A 26,313-nucleotide genomic window follows, 5' to 3' on the forward strand; every position below is an offset into this window, starting at 1 on the left:
TGTAGAATGAAGAAGTATTAGGCCATTCCTAAATAGTGCTAAAGTAAGCCCACAAACTGCTATTTGACCACTTATTAATTCTTTGAACAAACACTGAGTTTCTTTATGTCAGACATTAGTTAAATCTATGAATGCGACATTGAATATGACAGCCCCTGCCTCGAGGGGTTTCCAGTGTGTTTAGAAAATCAGTTAATGCAATACAGAATATTAGTCTTAGACAATAATAGAGTAAGTGCAGTATTGTTGAGACACTTAGAAATATGCTCTGACTCTGGAGAGTGATCAAAGAAAGCGTCTTCACTTGGACTGACTCTGTTCTGAGCTCTGCAGGACAGTTAGCCAGGCAAATAATTGAAGAAGGGCCTGAAAGAGCAGCGTGTGAAAAGGTCCTGAGATAGAAGGGACAGTGGCAAAGAAGTCCCCTGCATAGTTTCTTCTGCCTCCGCGATTTTACACCTTTGCCAAGCAACCCAGCTCGTTTTCATTTCATATTCACATGTTTCCTTTGAGGCTTTCATTAGCATGTTTTGCCTTGGTAGTTGTGATTAAATTATCCTTTGCATATGCTCTTGGCTCCCACAGCTGAATCTAAGCCTTCGTTAGGGGAGAGGCTATATCACTGTTCTCCTGTATTATCTACAACCCCAGCGGAGTACTCAACACACAGGAAATAACCAGTGGATGTTTAACTCTGTATGTCTCCTAACACATCCTTGAGGTTCTCGTCTTCCTGACACTACATCCTATTTTCTTTAGGTCTTTCTAGAATTCCTAAAATATCCACGATCTCTTCATCACTTTTTTTTTTTTAAGATGTATTTATTTATTTGAAAGTCAGAGTTACACAGAGGAGAGACAGAGAGAGAGAGAGAGAGAGAGAGGTCTTCCATCCGCTGGTTCACTCCCCAATTGACCACAATGGCCGGAGCTGCACCAATCCAAAGCCAGGAGCCAGGAGGCTCTTTCAGGTCTCCCACATGCATGCAGGGGCCCCAGAACTTGGGCCATCTTGTACTGCTTTCCCAGGCCATAGCAGAGAGCAGGATTGGAAGTGGAGCAGCCAGGTCTCGAACCAGCGCCCATAGGGGATGCTGGCACTGCAAACCGGGGTGTTAACCCACTGCGCCACAGCGCCAGCCTGATCTCTTTATCCATTTTACTAGTTTGTGAACTCTCTCTGTGATCCGTTCTATAGCTCCTGATATAGAATTTTCACTAATCTAATTTGTGAGAGTTAATTTCAATAAGGCATATAATAACATGGGTTATAAACAAATTGATTTATCAAAAAACAGCAAATGTTGTCAAACATGTAAGAAAAGATACCCTGATACACTGTTGGTGAGAATGTAGACTAGTAAAATCGTTGTGGAAGACGGACTAGAGATTCCTTAAAAATCTGAAAATTGATGTACCATGTGACTCAGCCATCCCATTCCTAGGAATTTACCCATAGGAAATGAAATCAGTGTATGAAAGAATTATATGTATCTCCATGTTTATAGCAGCTCAAGTCACAATAGCTAAGATATGGAATCAACCCAGAGGTCCATCCACTGATCACTGAATTAAGAAAATATGGTATATATACATGATGGAATACTACTCAGCCATAAAAGAGATAAATCCTGTCTTTCACAACAAAATGGATGCAAATGGAGGACATTATGCTTAGTGAAATAAGCCAGTCCAGTTCAAAAATACAAATATCATATATTTTCTCTGATTTGTGGTAGCTAATCTATAGCATATGAGTGAAAAAAAGCATATGAGTGAAATTGGCATCCTGAGATTTGATTATTGTTTATAGCCCTGTCTATACTTCTGAAGAATAGTGGTCTTTCTACTTACTACTTGTTATGTTCTTTATTTAGTGGAGGATTAAACTTGTGATTATAAAGTAAATTCAAAGTATGTAATCAAAAATATTTTAAAAAAATGAATTGCTTCTCAGCCTTTTGGCCAAGATCAAGTGTCAAAAAATGAAGGAGGAGAGAGGGCAGATGGGAGGAAGGGTAGGAAATAATACTATATTCTTAAAACTGTATATATGAAATATGTCCCCTTTATATAAATAAACTTTAAAATGAAAAGAAAAACTTACACATTTAAAAAAATACATTTTGGATTGTAGTGTTTAAATTAACTCACTTGGCTTTTAGCAATACCATCACTTCCCTGCAAAAATTGGAGGGGAGAGAGTACGAAGTATAATGTTTATCTGAGGCCTTCCATCAGTCATTGGTAGTGTCGCCAACATAGAATACTGGCCCAGGCTATAATATCAGTATAAAATGGGCTTTATTTTCCTTCATTCTTTAACAAATACTTAAGAACTCATGACTCTGTCTTTACCTTATAAAACTTTAGTCTCTCATTCCAAGACTGTCTGCTGGGGATAGGGAGATTATAAAAGTGAATATAAGTAATTGAAATTCTACGAAGTAGGAATAAGTGCTGAAAATAAGGTTTATATATAAGGTTTTAAGAATTTTTTTCATTTTCATTTATCTTTATATACAGAAGATCAATTTAGTATATATTAAGTAAAAATTTCAACAGTTTGCACCCACACAGAAACATAAAGTGTAAAGTACTGTTTGAGTACTAGTTAGAGCATTAATTTACATTGTACAACACATTAAGGACAAAGATCCTACATGAGGAGTAAGTGCACAGTGACTCCTGTTGTTGACTTAACAAATTGACACTCTTGTTTATGGCATCAGTGATCTCCCTAGGCTCTTGTCATGAGTTGCCAAGGCTATGGAAGCTTTTTGAGTTCGCCAACTCCGATCTTATTTCAAGGTGGCAGGTACCAATGCCATCTCACTAGTCCAAGTGATCAATTTCAGTTCACAATTAATCATAATGATAGGTCTAAGAGTCAAAGGAATCACATAAATAAGACTAGTGTCTGCTAATACTAACTGATAGAATTAAAAAGGGAGAGAACGATCCAACATGGGACGCAGGATACACAGCAGACTCATAGAATGGCAGATGTCCTAAATAGCACTCTGGCCTCAGAATCAGCCCTTAAGGCATTCGGATCTGGCTGAAGAGCCCATGAGAGTATTTTAGGCATGGAAAGCCAAGACACTCTGGAAAAAAAAAAAAAAAAAACACCCTAAATGAAAGATCTCTGCGAGTGAGATCCCAGTGGAAAGAATAGGCCATCAAAGAAGGAGGTACCTTTCTCTGAAGGGAGGAAAGAACTTCCACTTTGACTATACCTTGTCTAAATAAGGTTTTAAGAATTTAACAGGAGATAACTTGAGCTGTAAGAGGAAAATAATGGTGAAGATGAAACTTGTACTGAGTCTGGCCATTTGAATAGAATTTTGCAAGAGAGAATTTAGTGTTTTATCTGTTTTTCCATGCTTTTTCTCGTAAGTGATTATGAAGACAAGATGTACTACTAGGGGCCTGGAATATGTGACAGGTTGGAACAACCGCTGAAGAAGGTTGTACAGTGCCTGAGATGTTGAAAGAATGTTGGAATCAGTGGTATACATCTAGTGTGGCATGTATTTATAATGGACCCATTTGGAGTACTGTATGTCAGTGCACTGAGAGCTGTGTGTATGTGACCTCTCTGGGCTAGCAACTGTACATACCTGCCTCATAGGAACATTATGTAAGCTGTTGGTAAACATGGGCTACTTTATGATTGCCAATTTAGGTAGGTAAACAATAAATTGTAAGTCCTGGCTGCCACCTACTTAATGTCAGCATTGTCTTCTATCAAGAATTTCTCCCTCTCTCTCTCTCTCTCTCTTTTTTTTCCTGAGCCAATAATTGTTGCAGTCTAGCAAAATTGTGTAGAGGGATTGCATGTTATAAAATGAAATAAGCAACCGTGGCTCCATAGCTGTAGGTGATTCACTTTGATTGACTAAGAACTCAGACTGCATGCCGAGTGCCAACTGAAAGTATCTAAGTCTCAAATATTGGCCAAAGTTTTATTTTCCGTCTCATTAGAAAAACTGAAAAGAGTTTGTGATATTTGAAGATATTAGCCATTTTCAGAGTACTATTATTCTACAAAATTATTCAGTGGTTTGGACTATGATGTACAGTGAGAAGCCAGACATATAGGACAATTTACATATAATTGTGTAATGGGAACAAAAGCTTCATGAAGCAAAACAACCTGTTAACAGTCCCTAAAACTGCTATTTTAGTTTCTTTTTAAAATTTTGCTCATGATCAACTATACTCGTTGTTGATACTCAGTGATAAACTACAAAACTGTGTTTTGAAAAACTGGTAATAGTGAAATTTCAAGACATGATTTTCATGTGGTGTAAATTTCCAAAATTGTGGGTTTTTTTTTTTAACTATGGCTGCTGGCCTAAATGACCTCTTCTCTTCTGTTAATCAGGTATCCACATGGTTTTTCACCACCTTTGCTGTCTCAGGACTGAAGAACAAAATCCACCACGTGGACAGCCTCCACCAGCTATTTTCTGCCATATCACCAGAGCAGATCGACTTTCCTCCCTTTGTCCTCGAATATGACGCCAGGGTAAGAAGTACCAGGAGTTGTCCCTCGCCTGATGTCGTGTATTAGCTACACTACGGAGTGGTGCTTGTGAGCACATTATCCCGTCATTACAGGATATTATTATTAGTGTTTTAATAAACTTGATAATATTTGACATTCTTTTCTACAGTACCTTTAGTTCAGTATCAAAGGGCTTTTTCTCCAGATAACTGTTTCAAAACGAGATTCTTCTGCTGTGAGTTTGAAGCCAATCCTTGATTATTTTGTTTTCTACCACATTTGAGGCAGATACCTCTTCCTTATTTTCTTAAGACTAGATGGTTTTTCATCTGATAGCGCCAGAAGAATCTATTGGTGTCTCCTTTGAGCATTAATTGTAAATCAGGTAGCCTGTCTTAGAATATTTGCTATCTTGCTAAAAGTTTCATTTTCCTAAAGCTTGTTTCATGTTTCTAAGAGCATCAACTAACAACATTAGTGTTGTGATTACTTACAGATGCATTTATGGATCTGTTAAGCATCAATCAAAGGACAGCTCTTCAATTTCATCACAATTCTGTTCCATTGTGTTTGTTTATAGTATCACCTTCATAGTTTAAAAAGGAAAATTAAAAAATAACATCCTTAGCAAAAAGCTCATCAAGCTCATTGTTTAACTGTTGCTGATTACGTATCTTTATGCATGAACCAAAGAATATATTTGAAAGTTATATTAACTTTGAAATGAATTATTCTTTCCTAATTATTGTGCAACTTGTGTACAAATAAAAGTCCTGCAACACATTTTCTAACATTTCATAACTTCAGCTATGATTTCTGTTCCCCTTATGTGAAAAGCAACGTGCTTAATGTTTTCTAGGGGCCTAATAAAATTTTATGTTTGGCTGTTGCACAGAGAGGATTTGTAATTGGAGCAGCTGGATCATAGATACAAAGATTGTTGAATATATAGGAGAGAAAAAAGGACCATTAGTTTGTATTTACTGCAGATTGCTAGAGTAGAAAATGGCCTATTGTTCCTTTGAACTATACATCATCCCTGTTAATGTTTAAAATATTGGATAGCAGGAAATGTGGAAAACACTAAAAAATTTCATACCAAAAATTTGAAGTGATAATTCAAAGCTAGTGTCTAGATTTATTATTTATTTTCCAGAGTAGAAATATATACAATGAGTGTTTAGTTAGAAAACCTAAAGGATTGTTTAAGCCAAAGCATTTTCTATATACTTAAGGGCCTACAAAACAGATTTTCATTAACCATCAACTCCACACTCACGTTTTTTGTTTCACTTTGTTGGGATGTTTGTTTTAACTCTGTGTTACATTTTTGTATTATCAAGTAAAAGCAAAATTATGTAATTAATAAATATGATATGGAATAACCTATAACCTAACACTTGGTGCGTTGGATCATCTCTCTGTACCTATAGTAGAGCTTTCTAAAATCGAGACATGAGACCATGTGTATCTGAAGGCCAGAGAAGCAGAAAACTGGGGAGGAAACAGGGTATCAGGAGATGCTGTGGAAGGAGTAGGTCGAGGGCGGATGGTCACCAGACACGGGGACTGTATATGCCACTCTGTGGCCAGCAGAGAGCTCTGTAAGGGAGAGCTGCCATCGCCTTCCTGTTTGTGACGGTGCCCCAAGGGGCGCTGAGATGGGGCTCCAAGTAGACAGTAAGGTATAACCTTGTAAGGAACCTTCCCTTTTAAGGAACCACTTTCCTTGCTGGAAACAATTCAGAATATGATTGGAGAAATTAATTGAGTCTAGCGTTGGTTAATTTTGTTACATTTAGTTGTGCATTGCATGTGTGTAGGTTTTAATTTGTTGAAGGGGTGAAGTAATGTTGGTTGGTAGCAAGTTTCAGTAGGCTTCTATTTTCCTGGGACTCACGTGACTTGGAATAGCAACATAAAATTTATAGAATTAAAAGAGATCTTTGAAAGTAATGTTTATCTGTCTAGATAAAAATGATGCTGAGAGGCAGACATTTGGCTTGGCACTTAAGACATGTGTCCCATTCGGAGTGCCTGGGCTGGAGTCCAAACTGCTGTGCTCTGTGTTCTAGCTTCCTCCTGATCCTGTTGCAGGAATTTGGAGAGTGAACCAGTGGATTGGAGATGTCTCTGTGTTCTCTCCCTCTCTCTCTCTCTCCATCTCGCTCTCTTTTTTCACTCTTTCCCTGCCTTCTAAGTAAAATCATTTTTGTAAAAATGATACTGAGGGGCCACAGCTGTGGTGCAGCAGGCTAAAGATCCTGCCTGTGGTGCTGGCATCCCATGTGATGCCAGCTCGAGTCCCAGCTGCTCCACTTCCAATCCACCTCCATATTAATGTCATTGGAAAGCACTGGAAGATGGCCCAATTCCTTGGGCCCTGCACCCACGTGGGAGACCCAGAGGAAGCTCCTGGCTCCTGGCTTTGGATCGGCTCAGCTCTGGCTGTTGCGGCTGTTTGGGGAGTGAATCAGGAGATGGAAGACCTTTCTCTCTGTACCTACCTCTTTCTGTAACTTGGTCTTTCAAATAAATAAAATCTTTAAAAAAGCTAAATTACCAGATATAAGAAAATATGGATATTTTAAAAAATAAAATAATAAGAAATGATACTGAGACCATTTTTGAAAGGCAGTGAGCCAGCATTGTTATAAATGTAGTCAAAGAAGAACATATACATTTTTATCTGGTAGCAGTTCTTTAAATTTCAGTGATTGTTTCCAGGAAATATTTGATTGTTCGGCAGTCTCTTGCACAATATGAAATTAATAAAAGAAGCTCATTTTGTGTCATTAAGTATTAGACTTGTTCTTGGTAGTGTACCATAATGTAATGTAGAACTGAGAAGCAGCGAAGTATGAGAGTAGAATAGAATAGAGAAGCCTCAGAAAGATAATGAACTATTTCTTTTTGGGTGAACTTCATAATAGGTTTATCTCTTAGGTCATGTTTCTCTACACGTAGCCGAACAATCAAATATTTCCTGGAAACAATCATTGAACTTTAAAGAACTGCTACCAGATAAAAATGTATATGTTCTTCTTTGACTACATTTATAACAATGCTGGCTCACTGCCTGTCAACATGCCATGCATGTTGAAGATGCAGGATTAGTTTGTAAAGCAGATCGTGATGCAGAGTACTAAATTGCAAAAACATAGTGATAATAATTTCTCTGAAGTTTTCAGAAATGTAAGTAAGAAAAGGTGTTCTGATGCCTAGTCAGATTTATCATCAGAAAGTCGATTTCCCGGGATCAGTTCCTTCCCGAGAACATCTGTTCTGAAGAACAGCAGCGCTCTCATTCAGTCTCTCAGATAACATTGAACTGCCCACGGCATGAGAAGTTGGAGAGACAAGTTCTTTGTCAAAGAAATACTTTCCTTAAAATAAAGACCCAACCTTAAGTCTCATAAATCCAATCCAGGATCCTTTTACCATAAAGCTAAGTGTCTTCATTTTGATTAAGACAAAATTAACCAAAGTGAAGGCCAGAAGATCATCTCTCCCACTGATTTGTTGCTTTCCACAGGGCACATTCAAGTTCTGGCATTTAATTCTCCATTTTGGTCTTGAGCTAAATGCCCTGAGAACTGTGATTGCTACAAGACTTGCCACTCAGGCATGTCGTAAAGAAGATTCTTTTCTGCCCAGTTATAAATTCCTTGGTGATAATAGTGTTTTATTTCATAACTGTACTAAGATTTGGCACATGTTAGGACAACACAATCTAAAAAAAAAAAGTATCCAAGCTGTAGATGCACATAAAATTGGATTTAAATTCCAGCTGTTGGTTGTAGCTAGGTGACCTTTGGTGAATAACATGTGATCTTCATTTCCGTCTTTTGTAAAATGAGGCTGTTATGCACTTCATGGCATTGAGTGAAGATTTAAAGGGATAATGAACAAAAAGTGCCTGTACAATGTCCGCCAGGTGGAACATTCAGTAAGTGGTGCTGTCATTGAAAATAGTACCCTCTTCATTGCCACTGCCTGCGTTAAAGTAACTCTGACAGACTCTCGTGACTGAGGGCCTGCTCAGTGCCACACATGTAGCAGCCGTTTCACATCACCTTCTCATTGACTAGGAATCTCTCTCCAGCTCATTCCCGGTTAATTGGGTCTTGATACTTCATGTTCTTTTCTTTTTTTTCTTCTTTCCACAGGAAAACGGGCCTTACTATCCATCTTACCCCCCATCACCGGATTTGTGACCTGCCATCTGTCAGTGCTTCTTGATTCCAAGGATGCCACTTCCGCCACAGATCACTACCTACTGAAGTGATACTCATTTTTCCTGTACAGATCCAGAGAGCCTTTTGTCCCCACCTCTCTGGTATTTTTTTATTGACTGTATATTTTCTGGCACATAAGCAATCTGAAAATGGTAGGCCATTCTGAACTGCACACATTTTAAATTTGTATATTTGTATCAAATGGAAATGTTCATTTTTAGAGTGTTGTTAATAGAAACTGGGGAGCAACTTTTGAGTATCTTCAGTTTCCTGAGGGACACTGGATTCTGCATTAGACAAGCCACCAATTTTATTCATGTCATCTCTTTAACATTGCACGCTTCCTTTGTGTACTTAAGTGTTTCTTGAAATATATGGAACCAATGTATGCTGGCCAGATGCATTGTTTGCTTCAGATCCTGGTATCAATGCCATTTATATTTCATACAGGTAATTTGGTTATGACACAAGATAATTATGGAGAACCAAGAATGTGAAAATGTATCTGTTCAAAACATCAACATCATTAGCAAAATATAGAACTTATAATTTTACTGCACAAGTTGAGACTGAGGTTTTCATACTAAAGTTCCTGGGATTGTGTAATTTTTTTTTTTTTTTTTTGGTTCACCACTGTTCAGATCTCAGCCTGGTGGGGCAATGAGAATTGCGTTTTCACCATTTCCCCCACAATCATGGATGAGATCTCATGGATTTTTGCAGAAGGTTTGCACGTGCTAGTACTACATGAAGAGCATCTCCCAAGGCCCCGTTCCTGAGCCTGTGCTATCTTCCCAGACTCATAAATGGTTTTATTTGGCTCTTAGGGCCACTACCTCTAAGGACATTTCATAGCAGTATCTCTTTTTTGTTTTTTGTTTTGTTTTGTTTTGTTTTTTTGACAGGCAGAGTGGACAGTGAGAGAGAGACAGAGAGAAAGGTCTTCCTTTGCCGTTGGTTCACCTTCCAATGGCCACCGCGGCCAGCGCGCTGCGGCTGGCGCACCGCGCTGATCCGAAGGCAGGAGCCAGGTGCTTCTCCTGGTCTCCCATGGGGTGCAGGGCCCAAGCACTTGTGCCATCCTCCACTGCACTCCCGGGCCACAGCAGAGAGCTGGCCTGGAAGAGGGGCAACCAGGACAGAATCCAGCGCCCTGACCGGGACTAGAACCCAGTGTGCCGGCGCTGCAGGCAGAGGATTAGCCTAGTGAGCCGCGGCGCCGGCCAGCAGTATCTCTTGAGTTGCCTGCATCAATATGAAGGAAGCATGTTGCTGTGAGAACAAGTCCAGGGACCTGATAATTGGTTTTTGTCCAAACCAGTTTGCCACCCAGTCTCTATTTGTGCCTTAGGTTGCTTATGAGTGCAATTTAGAATTATGCTACCTACCTCACAGAGGTATCATACAGATAGTGTTTAGAAAGGGCTTTGATGCCTCTTGGGGAAAAATGCTAAGGGAGTTTGTGTGGTGAGTGTCTTCAGTTAATTTTTAAATGGGAACCAATATACATGAGTGAGCGCCACAAAACACTGCTCTTGCCCTTTGGCACCTTTTGAGTGGTTTCTTTATTTGTGGGGACAAAGAACTGTTAGTGCAAAATCCCAACCCTGACCACCTCCTTCCTGCTTCATCCAGAATTTCTTCTGGCCCTCTCTCTGCCTGATGCTGCACTTTAGCAAGAGGCATCTGTTAGCCATTTCAAACATTTCTTCTTGAATTAAGCTCAAACTATTATCATTTCCATCTGAGTATTCATACTGCTTGTGATTCCTACACCCACCCAGCCGCCCCTTCTCCCTTATCCCATTATGTACAGTTGTAGTTCAGAGGAGACGAAGCGGATCCCTTCTGTTCTGATGCAGTTGGGAGCAACAGTTCCCAAGTTCCCATCCCTCTCTGCCAAAACACTGTTCAATGCACATGAAAACACATTCTTCCCTTCATGTGTAGTAGGGAAATAGCCCACTAGTTATGTTAGCCCTGTCCAGTAGTTACCCTTATAAACAAAAAGGGGCCTCGCATTTCTTAGATAAGCATTCTTATCTTTTGCATGTATTCAACACATTTCTTTGTGTCGTACATCAAAGCCACTTGTTCCTTATGTATGTATACATGTTGAGGACTTTGTGTTCTACTTCCTAGGTCGTCAGGTGCAGGCTGCCAGTTGAATGTCAGGTGTTAAACTTCCTCTCAAACAGTCCTCCTTTACCCTTGAGACTTAAAGATCTGAAATATTAACTTCATCTTCTACACTCAATTTTTAGTTCCTGTTTGAAGTATTTTTTTCACTAGGAGCAACTAGAAAATATGTCAGCTTTTCTTGTAAAAGTGAGACTTGGCCTCCTAAAATTGGCATCTGGCCTAAAGCATTTCCACCAAAAATTATTAATAAAGACTGCAAGCTACTTTGCCATTTGAAAGGAAGCAAATTTATGTTTGTAATTTCTGAGATGCAGTAATTTTGAAAGGCTATTCCTTTGCTGTATTCATACCAACATATTAATGTTTAATAATGTAAGAAGAATTCTACAGATCCTGGGATTCTAGTTCAGTTAATATCATAGAGTATAAAGGTGGTATGGGATTATAGGTACACATCAACCTATTTCATAATCTAATGGTTGACTAAAGGAAGATAAGGGCCACCCATCTCAGTGAAACTAAATTTAATATGGGACCAAGATCATACTTTTATCATTCCCTAAAGTGTTTGTTACATAATGCAGTGGTTTCAGTGTAGTAAGTCCTAGAGGGTCAGCATAGTGACCTTGATATGGAAATGATTAACATTCAACATGTAAGTGTCTTTGTTGAACAGTTGGATAGACTGGATGATACTTGCCATTTTCAAGGACATATTAGAGGATAAAGGGCTGACTGGCTAGAGATGAGTACTAGCATCTGATGTTAATGCAAAGTACTACCGAGTTCTCAACTTAATTAAACTTTGGTCATGCCAAATGTGAGTTGAGTTGCTGAAGACACGACTTAACTTAAAAATATTAACTGATTAATTAATTCAGGCAAGGAGCAATGTGTTTTTTAAAACAAGTACACTTCTTTCAGCACATATTTGGATTCTTCTTAATTCATCAGTATCCAAGTTCAAATTGCTTAATACATGGACAGAAATTGTTAGAATTTGAAGTACTGGATAGAGAAGAATTGTATGGTTCTGGGGACTGTGAATTGATTGTATTAAAGTCTAAAAAGACTGCAAGACAACCTCTGAACACCTAAAGTTGAAGTTAGGTAAGTTGGCTATTGTAGTTTTGTTAAGTTACTGTCCTTGTAATCTGCAGGCCCTGGAATGCTTTAGCCATAATGGCACTAATTCAGCCTCATGGCACATGCTTGACTTCTTTGTTTGCTGTTACCTGAGACCATGCAAGATAAAGGAGGGTTCTATTTTTGCTGTGGTCATTTTGGGTAAAAATCACAAACTTGGTGGCTTAAACAGCTAATATTATTTGGAACAGGTTTGGAGTCTGGAAAGACCCTAGAGCACGGTGCCAGCCTGTTTGCTTCCTGGTGAGGGCCCCTTTCCTGGTTTGCAGATGGCCTCATTTTTTGCATATCCTGGTAGGAGAGTTCTAAAGAGATCATCACTCCTTCCTGTCTCTTCTTACCAGAGCACTAATCCCATTCTCCAGGACTCTGTCCTCATGACCTAATTAATTACCTCCCAAAGGCCCCACTGCAAAATATCACAATGGGGATGGGGGCTTTAGCGTATGAATTAGAGTGGGAGGGGTACACAAACACTCAGCCTGTCGCATACCTTTGACCTGTTTATATCACAGATCCAAAGATGATGAGGATTTTCTAGTAGGCCTAACCATATATACAGATGCATGCACATACATTCATACATACATAATCTGCATTGGTTTACGTTGTTTGAGTGTGATTTCTATGAACATAGAACAATAAGGAATAGTTCAAGCTTTGACCAAACTAGCCCTTCAACATATGGTATCAAGATCATTTTAGCTATTAATGGCTCTCTTGAATATTAACTTGATTGTTTTGTTTTTTAAGTACAGCATGCCCTAAATGGATAAGGCCACTGGGATCAAGAAGAAAAGCATAGATATTCTGTAGGTGAATTACACCAACAAAATTGTAACTGCTGAATATGACCTGATATTTTTTTGAACAGTAAAACTAAAACATTTTATATGCACTATCACACTTTTTTTATAATGTGCTATTTTGTTAGTGTAAGTACACAGTCATCATAAATTAAGCAGGACTTTGTTGGATCAGCTCTTATGAGCTAAAGTATTTAAAAGCTTAACATATGCCAATGATTTGAATTGCTGTTGGACAACAGAGACCTAAAAATGTTTTGACAAGATCTTAAAATTTGTTTATTCAAAATTCAACCAGCTTTTATGAATGCTTTTCATTTCAAAACATTTTTTGGTCTTTTTTTGTTCCAGCTATTGCATTTTATCTTTTAATTTTTTTATTAATATAAAGGAACAGATTTCATGTATTTAATAGATGTAGTTCTAATTCTGTATTAGAAGTTAAGCCCCTTTTAAAGAAGCTCCCATTGTATGCAAACATAACTCATGAAGAGCCAGTGGTAAATAATAATATTTATATTGAACCCCAGGGTGGGACATTGTATTTTGTCCATTTGTACCCAGCCTTTCTGTAATCTCTAAAGTTAGCCTAAAGACTGTTACAGAGTGCAGTCCTAGACTAGTGCTACTCAAACTCTAATATGCATCTGTTAAATTATTAAAATGCAGATTCTCATTCAGTATGTCTGGAGTGGTACCTGGAATTCTCAATTTCTAACTACCTCTTGGGTGATATCAATACTCCTAGTCCCCAGACCACACTTAGAATAAAAGAGCTTAGACTATATTGAGCTTTCATATTTTGCCTGGGTCAGAAAAAGGAGACTGAACAACCATTTCAATAACTTCTGTGGGCCATTCTCACTTTCATTATTTCTTTTAATCATTCCAGAAGTCACATGAGGTTGGTGGTGACCTGCAGAAGACCTCAGTCCCCGGCAGTACAGTGTAGAGTGGAGTTTCTCAAACATGTAACATGCACATCCCCTTTTAATAAGAAAGAAAAAAAAATAGCCCCTTAGCTCAGTTTTTACTTGTCATATTTATTATGTTACCTATCTCAACATAAAACCAGGTATAAACTCTTTATGCTTATACCTTTTACACAAATATAAAATGAAATCAAGTTTACAGATTAGTCACAAGCAAAACTATAAAACTAATAAAATTTAACAGTAAATATGGGTGGTGATGTTTTTGGCAGAATAAAGCTGTCACCTATGATGTGGTTATGATGCTTCGTGCTGAGTGCAGATTCCCGTAGATCAGCACACACACACTGCGGGGCCTTATGTGGTGGCTCAGCCCTCTCCTTTGGCTCTGTTCAGACTATTCCATTGGTCCAGCGCCTAGTGATGTTACTTGGGCTCCATCTGGCACGAATGCATCATTTCCCTATTAAGTCAGCCTCTATTCCTTCTACAACGAAAGCAGAACTGAGCTCTAATATGGAAGTGAAAACATATGCAAACCTAAACACTAAAAGTTCTAGCAATATTTGGTTTTAAGGCAATTATCCAGACAACTTGGAACATAAATATTAGTTATCTTAGAGTTCCTCATTAACATGAAAAATGTTTATTCTTAAAGTGCGTTTATAGAGACCTCCCATGCTCCCAAAGCACACATGTACTCCGCAGGATTTTTAATGGACCTCAACAATTTAAGAAGCAAAAATGTAGTGGTTAGGAGCATTGGTGCTTAAGTTCTGACACACTTGGGCTCAGATCTTGGGCATGTTTCTACTCCTTTCTGAACCTCAGTGTTTTTCCTGTGTTTAACAGGAATAATAATATCCATTGAATGAAGAGGCGGGATAGATGCAATAATGATCATAAAGCATGGATAGTAAATATTTATAAATGGCAGCCACCACTGCTTTGATTAGAAATAGTAATAGCTCACACATGAGGATTTACTATGTGCCTTGAACTTTACTAAGCTCTTTATACTCATAGTTGATCTTGCATATATGATTGGTAGAATCAGTATTCAAATCCAAGTCTGACTCCAATGCTCATACTCTTAAAAAAAAAACAGCTGAAATATAGCATCAATATGAGTTGCTTATTTTTTTAAATTGTATTTTCTCAAAATATTTATTATAAAATGAATGCTGTTTCTCTAGAGAGGAAAATGGTTAAGTTTCCTTTTAATAATTGTGTGATGTGCTGATATTCAAATGAAATAAATACAAGTGATTTAAAGGCTATCATGCTAGGTTGTGGTACAGTAAAGGGATATTAGAACAGAGTCTGGTCTGGAACTAACAGTATCACGAGAGTCTCCCTGCACAGAAAATAGCTTCTTTACAGAAGAGGAATTTTACCCACACCCAGTGTTGTCCCGAGATTCTGTGCCCGTTCCGTAAACGACTATGCCAACTTTGTAATTTTCATCTAAAACAGTTGGTCTAACTGGCCTTTAAAATGGTTGCTAGTGAGTCTTCCATCTTTTCCATGTTTTCTAAGATAAATTCTAGAGCTCTGAAAAATGAACAAACATGGTGAGTTGTGTTTGTTTTGCTTTTTTTTTTTCTCTAGGTGGGTGATGGGAGAAAAAGCCAGGAGAAAATTACAAATGGAACTCAGTTATTTATTAACAAAGATGGTACATGTCAAATTCAGATTCTTCCCCTACTTACTAAAACACATTTGCAAAGGAAATATCCAACTGCCTCTGAATTCTGCTAATTAAGGTTGTTTTAAAAATATCTCCTGCCATCCTACATAGCAGTATGATAACAATAATAAGCTATGTTGTGGAATTCTTGGTTCCTTTTCCAGTCTAGTCGCTTGTCCTGTCTGCAAAGCTTTTACATTAAGGGGTGCCTGCCTCTCCATATGCGTAGGTTAGCAAAATAGAAGAGATGTTTTCTGTGACACTTTCTCACTGCCTCATCCTCTCTCAGCGTTAGAAAAAATTCTGGCATTACATTCATAGACAAGGCCCAGTTCTTCCTGAGTCTCTCCCTTTTAGCAGCCCATTATTTGACTTGAGTTGCCAGCCCTACTTCACTTTAGGTTATTTTTTTGTTTCTCTTATTGAATGCAAATAAAACTGCTTTTTGTAACCTTTTCTTTATTACTTGGGTGGAATGGCCTTAGATCTTTGGCTTCTTTCAAATCCAGACTTTTTATTAGTAGATATATAAAGCATTGGAGTACTTTATTATGCCTTCTATGTTTATTTTTTTATTTTGTTTAAGGAGTACAGCTTCTGTGGTAACTAATAGAGTCCTTGAAATGTAATCTGTAGGAGTGAATATGACACTTTGAGATGCAAGGATTATGTTTGTTTATTTATTTGAGGGGGGGGGGGAGGGAAGGAGAGAGAGCAAGAGAGCACTTGCATCCATTGGTCCTCTCTTCACTCCCCAAATGTCTGCCACAGCTAAGACTGAGCTAAAGCCAGGAGCCAGAAGCTCAATCCTAGTCTCCAGGAACCCAATTATTTAACCAGGGGTGGGGAACCTTTTTCTCTGCCAAGGGCCATGTTGATATTTATAACATCATTCTTAGGCCGTACAAAATTATCAACTTAAAAATTAGCCTGCTGTAGATTTACTGAATTTCAAGTCCCACCTGCGGTTGCCTTGGCAGAGCCAGACCAAATGATTTCACCAGCTTTATGTGGCCCATGGGCTGGACACTACCCAGCCCTGATAAGCCGTAACTGTTTTCTCCCAGCATCTTCATTAGCAAGAAGTCTGAACCGGTAATTGAACCCAGATACTCTGATGAGGGATACAGACATTTTAACTGGTATCAACCACTAAGCTAAACAACTGTCCCTATTTTGTGGTATACCTGTGTCAGGCCTTTAAAATTTATAATTATTATAAATTATAACTTCTTTTAAAAAATTGTGTATAGGTAGATTTTGTTTTCTATGAATTTTATTTTTAATAGTGTTTTATAAATATATTGTGAAAGGGAGCATTGGTTCTCAGACAGTGGAGAATCACTGAAACCTTATTTTGCAGATGAAGAAATGGAGACCCAAGCAGGTGGAAACATCCGTAGGGCACAAGTGCGGAGTGGCTTCAGGATGACTGCGCCCTCAGCCTCAGCTCTGTGCCTGAGGACTGGGTTTGCACAGCTCTTTGGCTTTAGTATTCACTCCTGTGTCCTCTAAAGAAAGGGTTTTTCCTACTGTAGTGTTTGTTGTTTATTTGAGTTGCACTTGCTCAGCCAAGTTCCAGGGAGGGAGCAGAGGTTAGCTGTTGCCATTCCAAGACTATAAAAGTATTTTGGGGTGAGAGGGTCAATGTTACTTTAAAATTAAACACTTTGACTCTTATTTTTTCCCCCAAATGTCCATTCACTGTTCCATTCCTGAAATAAAAAATTGCTTCTTCCAGCAAGTATGAACAAGATGTCTGCATTTGAAAATCACCTTTTGACAGCAAAGTAACACTAACAACATGCCGATCTGAACATGATTAACTTACACCACCTCGAAACTGCATGCACTTTGACATTGCTCTACTTACAGTGCCGAAAGTGTGCCAGCGTGGGCTCTGTACTAAAATTATGGACATTCTGACCAGAGAAAACAAGTTCTTACCTATGAATCCATTTTTCTGACATTGTTTTATAGTATGGAAATCCTCTCTTTTACTTATTCCTAAATCAAATGAGCAAGATCACAATATAGAAAAACTATGTCTTCCACTCATTCAGCAAATAGTTACTGATGGCCTATGTAGTAAAGTTAAGCTAGCTGTTGTAACAAACAAAATGCATAATGACCTAACCATAACAGGAGTTTATAGTGAGCAAGCAGCTTTTCTCCAAGACTTAAGCTCCTCGATATTGCAGCTCTGCCACCTTCAAATGTGACTCTCAAAAGATCTGTGGTTTTCTGGGGAAAGAGCACCGGCTTGCACAGAGGCTCTTGTGGGCTAGGCCTAGAGGGGCACACAGCGCTTCCATTCCCATCCCGTTATGTAGAACTCAGTCACCTGGGCTCACCTGGCTGCAAGACCAGAAGGCTAGGAAGTGTCTGAGTCCAGGCAGAAGAGACTGGGAGTTTGGTGCCAATCTAGGTAGTCTGCCAGGTGCTAAAAAACAAAATTACGTATTCCAGCAGAGTGGAAACAAATGACAGTGTAAAGAAAGAAATGCCCCGGGGATAAATATTTCACAGAGAAGGGCAATGATCACAGCTTTGACTGGAAGAAAATCCACTGGAAGCTCCTACTATCCAGAATCCCAATCGCCAAATATGTGTGTACTCCAAACCAAGTAGAAGGCTATCTGGATTTTTTTTTTTAATTATTTATTTGAAAGAGTTACAAAGAAGCAGAGGCACAGAGAGAGAGAGAGACAGATCTTCCATTGCTGTTTCACTTCCCAAATGGCCGTGCCAGGAGCCAGGATCTTCTTCCCGGTCTCCCACGCAGGTGCAGGGGCCCAAGGACGTGGGCCGTCTTCTACTGCTCTCCCAGGCCACAGCAGAGAGCTGGATTAGAAGAGAAGCAGCCAGGACTGGAAGCAGTGCCCATACGTGATTCCGGCACTGCAAGCAGCAGCTTTACCTGCTACGCCACAGCGTCACCTCCCTGGGTGTGTTTTACTGAGCCATGTAATATTTGCTACTTAAAGTAAGATCTGGATCAGCAGCAGTGTCCTGTCAGGAATGCAGATTCTCAGGCTGGACTCCAGAACTGCAAAATCAGACTCTGCAACTTCGTCAAGGAGACCCAGGTGCTTTGCATCCACATCAAGGTTTGGGAATCACTGTCATAGTCCTGGCTCTCGCACGTGCTAACAGAGTGATGTTAGATTGCTTAAGCTCTCAGCCTCCACTTCTTGAACCATATAATGGGGACAGGAAGGCCATGTAACTGGATATTGGGTTATCTCCCTTGAGGTAATGTACACACATGTTAAATGACACCTGACACTTGGTAAGCTTGGCTATTTTCACGATAGGTGCTTTTAAAACAACTGTAAGGAGATACAGCTTTTTGAACTATGCCTGAACTCATCCACATTCAACCCTTAAACTTATTTATGTCATATTAAAAATTTGAAAACCCTTTAATTGAAATGGTGGAGATGATCGCTAGTCATATGATTTAGTCCTTGTTCCTTAGAGATGAGTAAGCACAGAAAAACTTTTCCAAAGTCAGCAAATGGGGTTTGTCCCAACAAGCCCAATACAGATAGCTCCATAACTTCAAAGAATTACCAAGTTATAAACTTTAAAATATACACAGAAACTATCAACTAATTTTCTGAACCTTGAAAAACACACACTGCTTAATGGACTTTTGTCATAATATATGTGGTAACCCTAGATTAACCAAAATAGGTGAAATAGAATATTTATAGGAAAATGATTTTGTGCAGCCAGAAAATATGCTTTTCAACCTTTAAAATGTGCTTTAGTGCTGTAATTTCTGTGCCTCACTTAGTAAGTATAATATGTGCATAAGATTAATGTCTGTTGTATATAATGAGATAGAAAGCACCCCAGATTGTTCAGTTCTCAGGCTCGCCTGTTCATGCCGTTCCTCTTCTTCCTATGTGGTCAGTGTAGAAGGTGATCAGAGACAGCTGAATCTGGACTGCCCTGAGAATGCCTTCTGGGACTTCAGAGTGTCTTTCAAGAACGTTCTTTGTATCAGCCAACATGACTATCGCCTCTTTCTTTTAGTGTAAATTATAATTTTTAAATGTGGGCGGTTTTTTTGGTTTTAATTTTTAGAGTACCTGTCTTCTGGTTCACTCCCTAAATGTGTACAATGGCCAGGAACTCAAGGTCCCTTCCATGGGTGGCAGGGACCTAATTACTTAAGTCATCAAACTAGGGACTCTGATAGAACATAGGCATCTTGACCAGCATCTTAACCACTAGTCCAAACTCCCTTCTCTAAAGTTCCAGTTTGTTTGAAATGTACTTACTAATCGGGATCAGCATTGTGGCGTAGTGGGTGACATTGCCATCTGTGACACCACCATCCCATTAGAGATGCCCATTTGTGTCCTAGCTGCTCTACTTCTGATACAGCCCCCTGCAGATGGCCTGCAGAAAGCAACAGAAGGCCCAAGTGCTTAGGCCCCTGCCACTGGCATGGGAAATCCTGGCTCCTACTCTTGGCTTCTGCCTGACCTAGCACTGGCCATGGCAGCTATCTGGGGAGTAAACCAGCAGATGCAAGATCCTCTCTCTCTCTCTTTTTCTCTCTCTCTCTCCCTCCCTCTCACACTCTCCCTTCCACCCTCCCTCCCCAACTCTGACTTTCAAAATAAATAAATAAATCTTTAAAATGTATTTGCTAATGATACAGAGTGGTTTGCCTTAAGCTTATAAATTCTTTAAAAATGAGAAAGAATAAAAGCCTTATTAATTCTTAGGGCCTTCTCTCAAGAAAAGGGTTAAATGTAGTGCCATTCTCAATTGAGTTCCAATAGAAATAGGCACTAAATTTAATCTGCACTGTTGAATGATAAGATTGGTTGGTTAGAATCATCAGTGGGAACTTTTTATATGAATGTTTCATTGTGCCCATCTAAGTCAGAATTTGTGTCCACCCCTGTTGCATTCAGACCCCAATTCTCAGTCCACAGAGGAATCAACTTAAGGCTTCACAGATAAGCGTGGGCATGCTGCACAGTGATTTTCTCTGTGTAGCACTTAGTACAAAACAGGAGCAAAGAGGTGCTTGGTAATTTCTTGTTGAATTCATCTTGTTGGTATGGAAAAAGTGAATCTAACAAACCCAATTTTGAGCCTCACACAACCCCCTTGGTAATTACACAAAAAGCGGGAAAGAGGGAAGAATCCCCTCTTTTAGTTTCTAGGCATGAAATGGCACAGCATAAGACAATTCTACATCCAGGGTGCTTAGTTTGGTTTTTATGTTTATAGTATTTTTTTTTTTTGACAGGCAGAGTGGACAGTGAGAGAGAGAGACAGAGAGAGAAAGGTCTTCCTTTGCCGTTGGTTCACCCTCCAATGGCTGCCGCGGCCGGCGTGCTGCGGCCGGCGCACCGCGCTGATCCGATGGCAGGAGCCAGGAGCCAGGTGCTTCTCCTGGTCTCCCATGGGGTGCAGGGCCCAAGCACCTGGGCCATCCTCCACTGCACTCCCTGGCCACAGCAGAGGGCTGGCCTGGAAGAGGGGCAACCGGGACAGAATCCGGCGCTCCGACCGGGACTAGAACCCGGTGTGCCGGCGCTGCTAGGCGGAGGATTAGCCTAGTGAGCCGCGGCGCCGGCCCTGTTTATAGTAATTTCTTGTGGTATGTACCAAAATCAGTTTATAATATCTCAATCTTACACTACATTCTAGATTCGTGGGACATACAGCTATTTCCCTTCTAATTTTAAGGAGTCTATCTTTTTTTTTGGTACATTCATCATGATTGTGTCATTTTTAGCAGCTTCGTTGAAAAATCATTCATGTATCACAAAATTCATGAATTTAAAGCTTGTAGTTTGTTGATTGTTAGTGTACTCAAAGAGCTGTGCAGACAACAACACATTCTGCTTTTAGAACATTCCAACATCCTAAAAGGGAACTCGTACCCATTAGCAGTCCATTCCCACTGTCTCCCACCCTCTCTCTCGAGTCTGGCTTTTACTGCAGTGTGTGTTGGAAGATACTTCGTGTTGCACTCATTCATAGAGCAGTGTCTCTGTACATATTTGTTGAATGAATATTCATATAGGCCACTCCCACCAGTGATAGCTGAGGAGTGATTGAAAGGGTGGTAGCATAGGTGTCAAAGAACTTGATTCCTGTTCTTGACTCATGCTTTCTAGCAGTGCTGCTCTGAGTTAAGAGTTACTTAGCCCTTCTGAGTCTATTTTCACATCTATAAAATTCAGGTCTCAATATTTACTTCCCAGAGTGATTGGGAAAATCAGTCGAGATGGGATTACAGTACTTGGCACAGTGGGAAGGTAATTAATATTTGTTCATCAATGGAATAAAAGCCCTAGGATGGTGATCAAATAGAGTGTCTGTGTCGCTCCCCCTCTTCGTGGAGGAACGACACAGGACCCTGCGCTGTTCTTTCATCTGCTCGGCCCTCCCCGGGTTTGCTGCTGGTTCTTCCCAGGTTGGCTACCGTCCCTTCCACCTCCGTGGAAGGGCGGTTCCCCCTAGCCACTTTTCCCCACTTCCGCAGGGGAGCTGCACACCGCTGGCCGGCTCTCTCGGGGGCTGCACAGGTGTTCCCCTTAGATGTTCCTGGTGCATGCCGTCTCTCTCCTCCTTTATAGTCCTCCTCCGCCAATCCCAACTCGGCTGCCCACACACCGAGTACGCTGCTCTCCTCCAATCAGGGGCAGGATCAGCTCCTGGAGGTCAGCACTCAAGTTGGCAAGAGGCAGCTGCGTAGAAGCTGTTTTCTCCTCTCCCAGCGCCATATTGTGGGAGAGCAGATGCATAGAATAAGTCTTAATTCCAGTAACTCAGTCCAGTCCGGGTTGCTCCCCACATGTCTGCTACAAGATTTCTCCATTCTCTAATCTGGAGTGGATATTTCCCCAGCCATCAACATAAGAACTCAAAGTAATCTCATCTCACTTCCCTGTGCCTCAATCTGAAGTTCTCTTCCTCCAAAAACAGAATGCTAGAGTACAACTTAAAACCCCCTACCTCACAATGACTGCCTCTCTTAGCTCTGCATGATAACTCTTTTCTTTTCTACATGGTGATGTTGATTCTTACCGTTGGGTCCATACTTTCTCTATAGGCAAGCACTGTCCAACAGCCAAAAAAAAAAAAAAAAAAAAAAACTTTCTAGGATGAGTTACCAGCTGTTCATCCCAACATCAGCAGGGTTTGCTGCTCCCTTACTGCATGAGGGGTACAGAGCGTTTCCCAAAGGTGCAGAAGCATTTCCCAAGGGGATAAACTGCCTTACTTAAGGAGCCAGCAGCCTGGGGTGATCCCTAGGCCTTACACTGAGAAACATATTTAGCTATCTTTGCAACTCATAATAGCCACCACCTCCCTCTACCCCCAGAATTGGCTTAGCAGATTTACTGTGGGTGCTTCTTGGAAAAACATCTCTTACACACTAAAAATGAAACAAGCTATTTATAGGATATCAGCATTGTAAATATATTCTCTGTTGTCTTTACAATAAAGTGAAAAGCTAGGCATTTTTCCCCTTTTATAGAAGAAGAAGAAAGAATCTTAGAGAAATAAGAAACAAGCAATAAGGTAATATCAAGAAAATGATTTTGGAAAGACTGAGATCGGTCTCCTACCGCTATGGCTTGGAGGCAGTTTAAATGCTCCTCCAGCCCCAAGGCTTAATGTGTTGAGATTTAATCCATATCGTGAAGCTATTATTAAGAAACTTAATCTGGGCCGGCGCTGCGGCTCAATAGGCTAATCCTCCACCTAGCGGCGCCGGCACACCGGGTTCTGGTCCCAGTCGGGGCACCGGATTCTTTCCCGGTTGCCCCTCTTCCAGGCCAGCTCTCTGCTGTGGCCCGGGAAGGCAGTGGAGGATGGCCCAAGTGCTTGGGCCCTGCACCCCATGGGAGACCAGGAGAAGCACCTGGCTCCTGGCTTCGGATCAGCGAGGAGGGTGAACCAACAGCAAAAAGGAAGACCTTTCTCTCTGTCTCTCTCTCTCACTATCCACTCTGCCTGTCAAAACAAGAAAAAAAAGACACTTAATCTGACAGTGCTGTTTAAATGTAGGGCCTTTGGGAAGTGATGAGAATTAGATAAGGTCATGAACGAAACCCCACGACTGAATCCCAGGGACTTTATCAGGAGAGGGAGAGTCAAGACAGACACAGAGCCTTGAGCACTCCCATGTCTCCGGCCCCGTGATGCCCTGTGCCTCCTGGGGACTCTGCCAGCAGGAAGAAAGAAGTCCACACCAGATGAGAACGTAGACTTTGCATCTCCAGAAACACGAAACATTCCTTAGCCTACTTCAGGTCTTCTGTTCTAGTAACGAAAAATATACTAATACACTTACCTATACAAAGCTTCTTAACTAAATCATCAGCTTCTTGATTATGTACATTGGTCTCAAAGATAGATGCCTGGCTTCAACTCAAACTGAGGTCAGCTACTTAGTGCTATAGCCTCTAACACATGTCCCTAGCTCTTCAAATTTTAGTTCCCTCACATGCAAAATTTCCACAAAAAAAGAGTTGTGAAGATCAAATGATTTAATACTGCTAAAACTCATAAATATTACCTATGTCTTATTTAAATATTTGAATTGCTGTGATTGAAGTGTTCCCTGCACACTTGTCAGATACACTTGATTCCTTAAAGTACATCACAGTATCAATCCAGATACATGATGTATGTGATATGCTTTCCCTTCAAGATAAAATGACGTTTTAAATCAGAGGCTGACAAACTTTTCTGGTAAGGGCCAGATTGTCAATACTTCAGGCTCTGCATGCCATATGGTCTCTTGTCACAACTATTCAATTCTGCTGCTGTAGCATGAAAGAAACTGTAGACAACACAAACAAATGAGTGTGCCTGAGATCCAACAAAACTTTATTTATGGGGACTGGAATTTAAATTTCAAATATAACAAAACACTATTTTTCTTAGCTTACAGGCCATACAAAAAGATGTACTGAGCCAAAGTTGTCCATCCCCTGTTTAAAATAATTCAATTGTTCTTTAAGCCAATGAATCCAGCAGGATCCCAATTAGGGGAGCATTGTGGAGGAAAGAAATCAAGTGTATAAATATATACACTCAAGAAATGAATAAATGAACTAATTATCTTTTCCTTTATGCTAGTGGTTTTTAACTTTTTCTTAGGCCAGGAGTGCCTTTGAGAAACACTTTGCAGTTATGTGTGGTGGCACAGTGGGTTAAGCATCACTTGCAATGCCACATCCCATATGGGTGCCAGTTGCTCCACTTCCAATCTGGGTTCCAGGTAATGCACCTGGGAAAGCAGCAAAAGGTGGCATGATTGCATGGATCCCTGCATCCACATGGGAGACTGAGATGGAGTCCCAGGCTCCTGGCTTTGGCCTGGTCCAGCCCCAGCTGCTATGGCCATTTGGGAAGTGAACCAGCGGATGGAAGATCTTTCTCTGTCTCTCCCTCTCTCCTTAACTCTGCCTCTCAAATAAATAAATCTTTTTTTTTTTTTAATCTAAAAAAGGTTACTGACCATCTCACTAGAGAAAGCAAATTTTAAGCTGAGACATCTGTATTCAGGATTTGGCAGACTGCTGGAAGGAGATGCTGTTCACAACCTCTGAATGAAATGGATTAAAACTATATTTGTAAGCATGGAAAAAGGATTCATAGATGCCTTGATTCCTTTCTTTTATTGTAGTTATGATTTTCAGAGCATTAAACAGAGAGTAAGATAGTTTTGTCTCTACGGTCTTCTCATAGTTCTTGGGCATCCTTTAAAAAACTCCTGATTTTTTTTAAAAAGTCACTTTCTCAAAAATTATTATCAAAAATGACTTGTTGGGGCTGGCACCGTGGCATAGTGGGTAAAGTCACCACCTGCAGTGCCGGCATCCCATTTGGTCACTGGTTCGAGTCCCACCTGCTCTGGGAAAGCCCCATGGGAGACCAGGAGGAAGCACCTGGCTCCTGGCTTCAGATCAACATAGTGTGCCAGCCGTAGCAGCCACTTGGGGGGTGAACCAACGGAAGGAAGACCTTTCCCTCTGTCTCTCTCTCTCTCTCTCTTTTTTTTTTTTTTTTTTTTTTTTTTTTTTACAGGCAGAGTGGACAGTGAGAGAGAGAGAGAGAGAGGGAGAGAAAGGTCTTCCTTTTGCCGTTGGTTCACCCTCCAATGGCCCCCGCGGCCAGCACGCTACAACTGGCGCACCGCTGATCCGATGTCAGGAGCCAGCTGCTTCTCCTGGTCTCCCATGGGGTGCAGGGCCCAAGCACTTGGGCCATCCTCCACTGCACTCCCTGGCCACAGCAGAGAGCTGGCCTGGAAGAGGGGCAACTGGGACAGAATCCAGTGCCCCAACCAGGACTAGAACCCGGTGTGCTGGTGCCACAAGGCGGAGGATTAGCCTAGTGAGCCATGGCGCCGGCCCCTCTGTCTCTCTTATTCTCTGTCTATAACTCTACCTGTCAAATTTAAAAAAAAAAAATGACTTACTGGACTCCAAACTGTTTCCAAATGCAAAGTGAGAGGCCACAGCCTGTTGACACCAACAAGCAATTGTTTTGTCTTCAGAAATAACAGCTGTGTGGGAAATATCTGCTGTTCAGTTCCTAAAGGTTAACCAAGTATGAATCCTTGTTTCCCAGGAGAGACCTGCTGCTTCTGCTGCTTGGCCTTGACTCACGCCTTTACTTTCTTTCTTTCTTTCTTTTTTTTTTTTTTTTTAAGATTTCTTTAGTTATATGAAAGTTAGTTACAAACAGAGAGAAGGAGAGGCAGAGAGAGAGAGAAAGAGAAGTCTTCCATACACTGGTTTACTCCTCAGATGGCCGCAAAGGCCAGAGCTGTGCCTATCTGAAGCCG

The 26,313-nt window shown here is 40.5% G+C and overlaps 1 protein-coding gene across 4 annotated transcripts in view; it reads left to right on the top strand.

The window, feature by feature from the left end:
• Positions 1-9,313, top strand: part of GDAP2 (ganglioside induced differentiation associated protein 2) — a 69,490-nt gene extending 60,177 nt beyond the window's left edge. For all 4 annotated transcript variants that reach the window (XM_002715714.5, XM_051857360.2, XM_008264590.4 and 1 more), the window contains 2 exons: positions 4,391-4,534; positions 8,683-9,313. In XM_002715714.5, coding sequence (XP_002715760.1) covers positions 4,391-4,534; positions 8,683-8,730 — 192 coding nt within the window. In that variant the 3' untranslated portion in view covers positions 8,731-9,313. The remainder of the gene's footprint in view (positions 1-4,390; positions 4,535-8,682) is intronic.
• Positions 9,314-26,313: the final 17,000 nt, after the last annotated feature.

This window comes from Oryctolagus cuniculus, chromosome 7 (assembly GCF_964237555.1).
Source record: "Oryctolagus cuniculus chromosome 7, mOryCun1.1, whole genome shotgun sequence".
NCBI classification, from domain to species: domain Eukaryota; kingdom Metazoa; phylum Chordata; class Mammalia; order Lagomorpha; family Leporidae; genus Oryctolagus; species Oryctolagus cuniculus.